Genomic DNA, 7,587 nt, shown 5'->3' with positions numbered 1-7,587 from the left:
CGCTGGACTGCAAGTTCATTGTATTCCCCCTCTCAACCGCCACCTCGCTGACAGAGGTGCCAGTCAGTTAGCTTAGTAATCATTTTTAAAAATTTGTATCTTGAGGAAGGGCTCAGGCCTGAAACGTCGATAATATATCTTTACCTCCTATGGACGCTGCGAGACCAGCAGGGTTTCCCCAGCATCTCTGTGTTTTCACTACAATCACAGCATCTTCAGACATTTATGTTTTACCTTGGTATCATTAAAATTTGCCTCTTAAATTCTGTAGTCAATATTTAAAGGAAAGAGGATAAAGGTATAGTTATAAATATAAACACAGAAATGCTGGAGGAACCCAGCAGGTCTACGCAGCGTCCATGGCAGGTAAAGATATGTACCAAATATACTCGTGTAATAGTCGAGTTTTTTGGACCAATTTTTCAGGTCAAATTTGGGGGTGGGGGGGTTGACTTTTACACGGGTCACACTTTTGGCTGCAGTAAGTAAGTACCTGCATCGTTCAAGGCGCTGGGAGCTTGGATGGGCAGGACCGCATTCGTGGTATCAGGAGCTAGGATGGATGGGTAGCCGGGGCAAGGATCTACAGTCGATACATCAGGAACTCGGATGGGTGGGCAGCTGGGCCGAGGGTCCACAGTAGGGGCTGATGGGGGCTTGGATTTGTGGGCAGCTGGGGTGAGGATCTATGGTCGGGAGTTCAGATGGGTGGGCAGTCAGAGTGAGGCAGTCAGAGACTTTTACATGGGATTGACTATTACACGAGTCTCTATGGTAAATGACAATCGGGCCTTTGTCAGGATGTGAGCAAAAAGCAGGCAGGTGCCTGAATCAAAACGCTGGGGGAGGAGGGAAGTCCCATTACGAAGAGCAGAACATGATGAAGTCCCCAGCTGCAACCCACCACTCCAAATGTGACAGAGCAAATGGGCCCATGGGGAAATCATAAAGCAGAAGGGTAGAGGGGGGAGCAACCCCACTCCTGATGGCATCTTTCACACCCTCCCTGTGAAGGGAGTCAGGGACTTGGTTTAACATCTGATTTGAAAGACACCTTTCATGCTTCGGATAACAAACACACATTAATTTGATCTCTAATTAAAAATAGCTTTTTAATTACACAGAAACAATTGTGAGTCTTCACCATAAGAAAGAACAAATTCTATTCCATCAGTTGGAATCTATCTGTGAGACCTGTGTCTGCATTGGGATAAACTGTTTACAACCTAACTGAGAATATTTTGTTACATACAGATTTCACAGGATGACACTGATGCCAGATTTTCCATTAAACAATCAAAACTAACATGGAAATTACAGGGAGCAAGAAAAATTATGAACAAATCCATTTAAGTACCGGTGGACCCTTAAATGGGTGACGAGTGTTCTGAAATTCACCAACTTGCTTTAAGCCAGTAAATCCTCCCCGGGTCACCAACTTGCTTTAAGTCAGTAAATCCTCCCCAGGACACCAACTTGCTTTAAGTCAGTAAATCCTCCCGGGACACCAACTTGCTTTAAGTCAGTAAATCCTCCCCGGGACACCAACTTGCTTTAAGTCAGTAAATCCTCCCCGGGACACCAACTTGCTTTAAGTCAGTAAATCCTCCCTGGGACACCAACTTGCTTTAAGTCAGTAAATCCTCCCCGGGACACCAACTTGAATGGTATCAGGATAAAACAAATGGATCTTCTTAAACCCAAAAATCAAACTCTACTTACACCTTTGCACTAAGATTGAAGTTAACCCCTTCCCTCCCACGCCAATGTGCAGCGTTAAAATTAAGTGCATTTGTAATTGACACAAATTGTCATGTACAATCTCCATTTCTACCTCATTATCCACATACAAAGCTGAGCAAAAGCTTTTAATTGTAAAAGTTGGCTTACAAAGTGGGAGAGTAGATTAACTAAGAAATGCTGAGATGAATTACATTCCTGTTCTTTATTCATCTTCAAAGTTCTGCTGCAGCAAGAAGTTTGCAGCCAGGTTCTCGTTCTTCTCACAGGCAAAGTAAGCCTGGATAACCAATCCTTCGGGAAATCCCAAGGCTTTCAACTACGAAAGAGGGAAAACAACATGACAAAGAGCTAGGTATCCCAGCAACGTGCACTTCTATAACCATTCTTACATTATAAAATATCCTCAGGTGCCTCATGGATGGCAAAAGGCAAAACAGGACACCAATTCCCAAAAGGAGAAATCTTGATAACAGAAAGGAAATTAGCATTTCAGATGGCGAGGGAGTTTCAGAGCTAAAGCTCACATAAATCTGGTGTTTTCTCTTTTTATCTCAACATTCTCATTCTTGCCAACTCTGGAAAGATTAAAATCAGGAATATTCAAATGGTCAGAGCTGGAGGGATCAGAGCTCAGCACTTCCAGACTGAAAGAAGGTAAACAAAGATACAGAGATGGTGAAGGAGGTGGTTAAAATAAGGATAGGATTTCAACAGAGTAGATAAAAAGTTCTAGGGTTAATGTTCAAGACCAGAAACAACATTTTTAAAGATGACAGCACTGCCGCTGGAGAACAGGGAGCGTAGACACAATTCTCCCTCCACAGGGTCCAACCGCCCAATCCAACCGCTGTCGGCTCTGTACAGGCTTTAAATGGCCCGTTAAAGGAGCTGATGGTGGTTTATTTTAAATTCCCATGAACGCAGGGTCTGGGCCTAAGATGGCTGCGCCTGTATTTGGCAGCAGCCACGAGGGGTTGCAGACTCTGGGGAAGCAGAGGACTGGTGCAGGGCACCAGAAAACGGGGAGACCATCGCCCCCCCCCTCCCCACTCCCTGGCGAAGGGGTTCAGAACTGGGATGCGAGTGGGTTCCAAGGATTCTGGAGGCTGATTGTGTCAGAGGTTTGGATCTGGAGCTTGTGCTGCTGATGGTTTGGACTGGACTCTGTGTGGCTGCAGAGGCTGCGGGAGCCCTGGAGGTGAATCCACGGACACTCGGAGACCCTGGGGGGGACTCTCTTCTGCTTCTCTTTCTCTGACAATAAGAGGTGCCGGGCAATTTCTGCTAATGCCGAATCTTTGTCTGCCTTATGGTTGACTTAAGGAAATTTCATTTAATATTACAGTTTCTGTTTTATTGCAGGACAATGAAATAATCTTGAATCTAAATACAAAACAATTCCACCAAGCTGCTGGAAATGTTAGCGATGATCAGATTTCAGATTTACTGTCAGAGAACATACATGACATCACATGCAACCCTGAGATTCTTTATTCCGTGGGTGAGGCAGAATTACCACTTATTGGCCGTGCAAACAAATCTATAACAATGTACACATGTAAACAAATAAAGAAATGTAAAAAAAACTGACTGCAATACAGAGAGAAAAAAATCAATAAATTGCTAAAGTTAAATGAGCCCCTGATTGAGTTTGTTGTTGAGGAGTCTGATGGTGGAGGGGGTGCAGCTGTTCCTGAACCTGGTAGTGCCAGTCCTGTACCTCTTTCCTGATGGCGACAGTGAGAAAGAGCGTGTGCTGGGTGGTGCGAATCCTTGACCATTGCTGATGCTCTCCAACAACAGCATTCCCTGTTTCTTTGGCTTGGCTTCGCGGATGAAGATTTATGGAGGGGGTAAAAAGTCCACGTCAGCTGCAGGCTCGTTTGTGGCTGACAAGTCCGATGCGGGACAGGCAGACACGATTGCAGCGGTTGCAAGGGAAAATTGGTTGGTTGGGTTTTTCCTCCTTTGCCTTTTGTCAGTGAGGTGGGCTCTGCGGTCTTCTTCAAAGGAGGTTGCTGCCCGCCAAACTGTGAGGCGCCAAGATGCACGGTTTGAGGCGTTATCAGCCCACTGGCGGTGGTTAATGTGGCAGGCACCAAGAGATTTCTTTAGGCAGTCCTTGTACCTTTTCTTTGGTGCACCTCTGTCACGGTGGCCAGTGGAGAGCTCGCCATATAACACGATCTTGGGAAGGCGATGGTCCTCCATTCTGGAGACGTGACCCATCCAGCGCAGCTGGATCTTCAGCAGCGTGGACTCGATGCTGTCGACCTCTGCCATCTCGAGTACTTCGACGTTAGGGGTGTAAGCGCTCCAATGGATGTTGAGGATGGAGCGGAGACAACGCTGGTGGAAGCGTTCTAGGAGCCGTAGGTGGTGCCGGTAGAGGACCCATGATTCGGAGCCGAACAGGAGTGTGGGTATGACAACGGCTCTGTATACGCTTATCTTTGTGAGGTTTTTCAGTTGGTTGTTTTTCCAGACTCTTTTGTGTAGTCTTCCAAAGGCGCTATTTGCCTTGGCGAGTCTGTTGTCTATCTCATTGTCGATCCTTGCATCTGATGAAATGGTGCAGCCGAGATAGGTAAACTGGTTGACCGTTTTGAGTTTTGTGTGCCCGATGGAGATGTGGGGGGGCTGGTAGTCATGGTGGGGAGCTGGCTGATGGAGGACCTCAGTTTTCTTCAGGCTGACTTCCAGGCCAAACATTTTGGCAGTTTCCGCAAAGCAGGACATCAAGCGCTGAAGAGCTGGCTCTGAATGGGCAACTAAAGCGGCATCATCTGCAAAGAGTAGTTCACGGACAAGTTTCTCTTGTGTCTTGGTGTGAGCTTGCAGGCTTGAAAAACTCATGCAGTTTGGCATGCAGATTCCCTGTAGATGTTCTCGATAGTGGGGAAGGTTTTGCCTGTGATGTCCTAAGCTGTGACTACTACCTTTTGGGCTTTACACTCAGGGTGTTCCCATAAATACCAGAAAGTGATGCAAGCCAGTCACCACATTTTCCACCACACATCTGTAGAAATTTTCCAGGGTTTCCGATGTCATACCAAACCTCCACAAACTCCTGAGCAAGTAGAGGTGCTAAACTTCTTTTCTTCATAATGCCATTAGTGTGTTGGGTCCAGGAATGGTCCTCCGAGAGAGTGACTCCCAAGAACTTAAATTCACTCACTCTCCACCTCTGATCCCCCAATGATCACTAGATCGTTCACCTCTGGTTTTCCCTTCCTGAAGTCAACAATTGGCTTCTTGGTCTTGGTGATGTTGATTGCGAGTTTGTTGTTGGTACACTGTTCAGCCCAGTTTTCAATCTCCCTCCTGTTTGCTGACTCAATGCCCCTTTTTATCCAACCCACTTCCGTGGTATTGTCAGTCAATTTGTGGATGGTGTTATTGTCGTACCGAGCCACATAGTCATAGGTGTAAAGTGAGTAGAACAGGGGGCTAAGAACACAGCCCTGTGTTAAATGCCGAACTGTAGTCAATAAAGAGTATCCTGATGTATGCATTTTTGCTGTCCAGGTGTTCCAGGGCTTTGTGTGGAACCAATGAGATGGCATCCGCTGTAGATCTGTTACTACGATAGGCGAATTGGAACAGATCCATGTCGCTGCTAAGACAGGAGCTGATATGCTTCAACACCAGCCTTTCAAAACATTTCATTGAACTGCAGTGGAAAATTAATTCATTCACATTCTGGTACAACAAAATCCCTTCTATAAAATTTAATACATTTTAAATACATTTTTCCCTTAAACTATTTTTGCTTCCACTGAGGCAAAATGAAATGATGATGTGTTGATATGAATGAGGAAGTTATTGCAATGCTCCTCTGTTTAACCGAATCTCAAAGCCAACAATTTAATTGAAAAATTACAAACTGGTTCAAGCTAGTTGTTGATGACTCAGATGTTTGACAAGGACACTTACGATCAGCAAGAGGAACAGCACATGTATCAGCCAGCCTTGGGAAACGTAGTCAGACAGCATGGAAACTCATCCATGCCCACCAAATGCTGGCCCTATTTATCAGCATTCAGCTCACATCCCTCTCAACTTCTTATATCCACGTACCTGTCCATATCCACGAACCTGTCCAAATCCACATACCTGTCTAAATCCACATACATGTCCATATCCACATACATGTCCATATCCATGTAAATGTCCAAATCCACGTACCTGTCCATATCCACATATCTGTCCAAATCCACGTACCTGTCCATATCCACGTACCTGTCCAAATCCACATACCTGTCTAAATCCACAAACATGTCCATATCCACATACATGTCCATATCCATGTAAATGTCCAAATCCACCTACCTGTCCATATCCACGTATCTGTCCAAATCCACGTACCTGTCCATATCCACGTACCTGTTCAAATCCATGTACTTGTCCAAATCCACGTACCTGTCCATATCCATGTAACTGTCCAAATGTCTTTTAATGTTGCACTGTCTCCACTTTTACCATTACCAATTTGTTCTACATCCCCATCGCCCTTTGCATGAAGGTGCCCCTCAGTTCCCTCTTTATATCTTTCCCCTCTCTCCTTAAACCTATGCCCTCTTGTAGCAGTTCGCTCAACACTCTAACAGAGGCAGCGTCCTGGACCAGGGTTTGAATCCCATGCTGTCTGGAAGGAGGCTGTATGGTCTCCCCGTCTCTGCATTGGTTTTCCACAGTTTCCTCCCACCCTCAAAACATACTGGTGGTTGTAGGTCAATTGGATGTATATGGGCAGCACTGGCTTGTGGGCCGAAAGGCCCTGTTACCATGCTGTACCTCTACATTTAAAATTTAGTAAGATTCCAACCATCTATTCTCCCTGATTCTCAATTTCAGTAATATCTACAGCCTCCTTCACTCCAGGGTAAATATACCCAGGCTATCTAATCTCTCCTCAGAATCAAACTCCTCGGATCCAGGCAAATTCCCAGTGAATCTGCTTTGCACTCTCTCCAGTGCACCACATCCTTCCTATAGCATGTTAACCAGAGCAGCCCACAATACTCAATGTGTCTACCCAGCATTTGTAAATTTGTAAAATAACTTTTACTTTCCACTCCTTGATCTAGGAAGGAAAACATGCCATGTGACCTTTTCCTCCCCATGTTGCCACTTTCAGAGAAATATGGGATTGAACCACAAGCTTCATGTTCATTCCTCTGCACCTTACCATTTACTGCCAACAAATATCCATCCCCTGCTTGGCTTCTCAAAATCCAGCACCTCACTCCAGTTGGGACTACATTCCAACTGCCAGCACACCTCCCACTTCTGCTCCACCTGATCTATATCCGACCCTTACTTGGCTTCTCAAAATCCAGCCCCTCACTCTTGTTGGGACTATATTCCATCTGCCAGCACACCACCCACCTCTGCTCCACCTGATCTATATCCAACCCCTACTTGGCTTCTCAAAATCGAGCACCTCACTCTTGTTGGGACTATATTCCATCAGCCAGCGCACCTCCCACCTCGGCTCCACCTGATCTATATCCAACCACTACTTGGCTTCTCAAAATCCAGCACCTCACTCTTTTTGGGACTATATTCCATCTGCTAGCACACCTCCCACCTCTGCTCCACCTGATCTATATCCAACACCTACTTAGCTTCTCAAAAACAAGCCCTTCACTCTTGTTGGGACAATATTCCATCTGCCAGCACACCTCACACCTCTGCTCCACCTGATCTATATCCAACCCCTACTTGGCTTCTCAAAATCCAGCCACTCACTCTTGTTGGAACTACATTCCATATGCCAGCACATCTCCCACCTCTGCTCCACCTGATCTATATCCAACCCCTACTTGACTTCACAAAATC

The 7,587-nt window shown here is 45.7% G+C and overlaps 1 protein-coding gene across 3 annotated transcripts in view; it reads right to left on the bottom strand.

The window, feature by feature from the left end:
- Positions 1-1,086: 1,086 nt before the first annotated feature.
- LOC138758362 (UV excision repair protein RAD23 homolog A-like) overlaps positions 1,087-7,587 on the bottom strand; it is a 44,518-nt gene continuing 38,017 nt past the window's right edge. For all 3 annotated transcript variants that reach the window (XM_069927176.1, XM_069927175.1, XM_069927177.1), the window contains one exon: positions 1,087-2,059. In XM_069927176.1, coding sequence (XP_069783277.1) covers positions 1,946-2,059 — 114 coding nt within the window. In that variant the 3' untranslated portion in view covers positions 1,087-1,945. The remainder of the gene's footprint in view (positions 2,060-7,587) is intronic.

This window comes from Narcine bancroftii, chromosome 3 (genome assembly GCF_036971445.1).
Source record: "Narcine bancroftii isolate sNarBan1 chromosome 3, sNarBan1.hap1, whole genome shotgun sequence".
Lineage (NCBI taxonomy): Eukaryota > Metazoa > Chordata > Chondrichthyes > Torpediniformes > Narcinidae > Narcine > Narcine bancroftii.
The sequence above is the reverse complement of the archived record's forward strand: the minus strand, read 5'-3'. Positions and strand labels throughout refer to the sequence as shown.